Consider the following 1,499-nt stretch of genomic DNA (forward strand, 5'->3'; position numbering starts at 1 on the left):
ACGGGGGTGCGCTGCGGAGGGCCAGGGGAAGGGGCCGCGAGGGGAGTGTCCTCCTCCCTGTGGCTTGTTGGCTCACTCTGGGCAGCTCGCTGACCCCGCCTCCAGGGCCCAGTGTGCGCAGTGACTCAGTTTACACCCCTTCCTCCCTGGAGGAACGCTAGAGAGAGTAGAGAAGGAGCGCTAGGGGCCCCCATCGGACACTGCTCCTGCGGTGCCCCAGCGCTCCCGGCGCCTGGTCCCGGGACACCTTTGTGGGGCAGGAGGTGTGGTCAGTGTAAGGGTTTGGAGGGACCAGCCACTTCCGCAGGAGGCCACCGACCCATGGCTTTGATGGAGGGACACAGGCAGATTTACAGTTAGGCTCTGCCCTCTTCCCGACACACAGACAGCCAGGCTGAGCAGGCATGGGGCCAAGGGGCTTGTGGTGACCACTCCAGAAAGCTTTGGGGGCCCTGGGCACCCTGCATGGGTAGTCACTGTCACAAAGTGCATCCTCTAGGGGCCACTCTCATGGGGCAGTGGAGCGATCGCAGGGCAGGTGGGCAGGCCGCGAGGGCCAAGCCTCTCCCGGGAGGCGGCGCGGGAGCTGGAAGGCAGGGGGCGGTGTGAGACGGTCCGGGCGGGCTGAGCTCTGGGTTCACGTCTGCGGGGAAGCCGCAGCGGAAGGAAAGAGAAACCGAGAGAACCGGTTCCCCTGCCTTGGCAGTCGGGTCTACTATACCAAGTCCCTTAGACTAAACAAGGCAGGGACACCCCCACGGTAGAGCAGCTCCGGGGCCACCCCCAGAACCCACACCCCAACCCTGACCCCGCGGGCCCAGGGCGCAGACTAATAGACGGACGGGGCGCTGCCTCTCCCGGAGCCCTCGCGGGCTGGAGGCCTCAAGGCGGGACAGGGCCAGGGAGCCGCGGGAAACGGGCTGTTCTTCCCACTTCACTGACGGGAAAGCTGAGGCTCAGTGAACTTTTAGGCAAATGTGGTGTCGACCTTATCGCCGGCAATCACTCTTCGTCTTAGAGCCAAGGCTTCCCTGGTAGTAAAGTTGGACGTGTATTCCCCACAGTCTCCCCACCAGGGAACTGAAGCAAGGCTCAAATCTTACAATCAGCTCCCCCAATGAAGGGACTGTCCTAATTCCATTACTGAGTGTAAGAATGGGAGCCTTAGAGACGATTTTATGCAAGTCCGCATTTGGGAGATTGGAAAGCAGGCCCTCAGGCGCGCGGCCAGTGCGGGACGGGATTCCGACCCAGGCCTGCGGTCCCCTGGCGCGGGGCTCTTCCCGGCTCCGCGGCCCTGACCTTCGTGGCCCCCTCCTTGTTGCCTGCAGGAAAACGCCGCGGCAGCGATGGCGGCGGACGTCGCGGGGGACGTGTACGTGCTGGTGGAGCACCCCTTCGAGTACACCGGCAAGGACGGACGCCGCGTGGCCATCCAGCCCCACGAGCGCTACCGGCTGCTGCGCCGCAGCACCGAGCACTGGTGGCACGTGCGGCGC

At 64.6% G+C, this 1,499-nt stretch overlaps 1 protein-coding gene across 1 annotated transcript in view; it reads left to right on the plus strand.

The window, feature by feature from the left end:
• Nucleotides 1-1,326: 1,326 nt before the first annotated feature.
• Nucleotides 1,327-1,499, plus strand: part of ARHGAP27 (Rho GTPase activating protein 27) — a 1,269-nt gene continuing 1,096 nt past the window's right edge. Inside the window, exon 1 of the mRNA XM_012655226.1 lies at nt 1,327-1,490. Within this exon, the coding sequence (XP_012510680.1) occupies nt 1,350-1,490 (141 nt within the window). The 5' untranslated portion in view covers nt 1,327-1,349. The remainder of the gene's footprint in view (nt 1,491-1,499) is intronic.

Source organism: Propithecus coquereli, unplaced genomic scaffold, assembly GCF_000956105.1.
Source record: "Propithecus coquereli isolate 6110/MARCELLA unplaced genomic scaffold, Pcoq_1.0 Scaffold469, whole genome shotgun sequence".
NCBI lineage: Eukaryota > Metazoa > Chordata > Mammalia > Primates > Indriidae > Propithecus > Propithecus coquereli.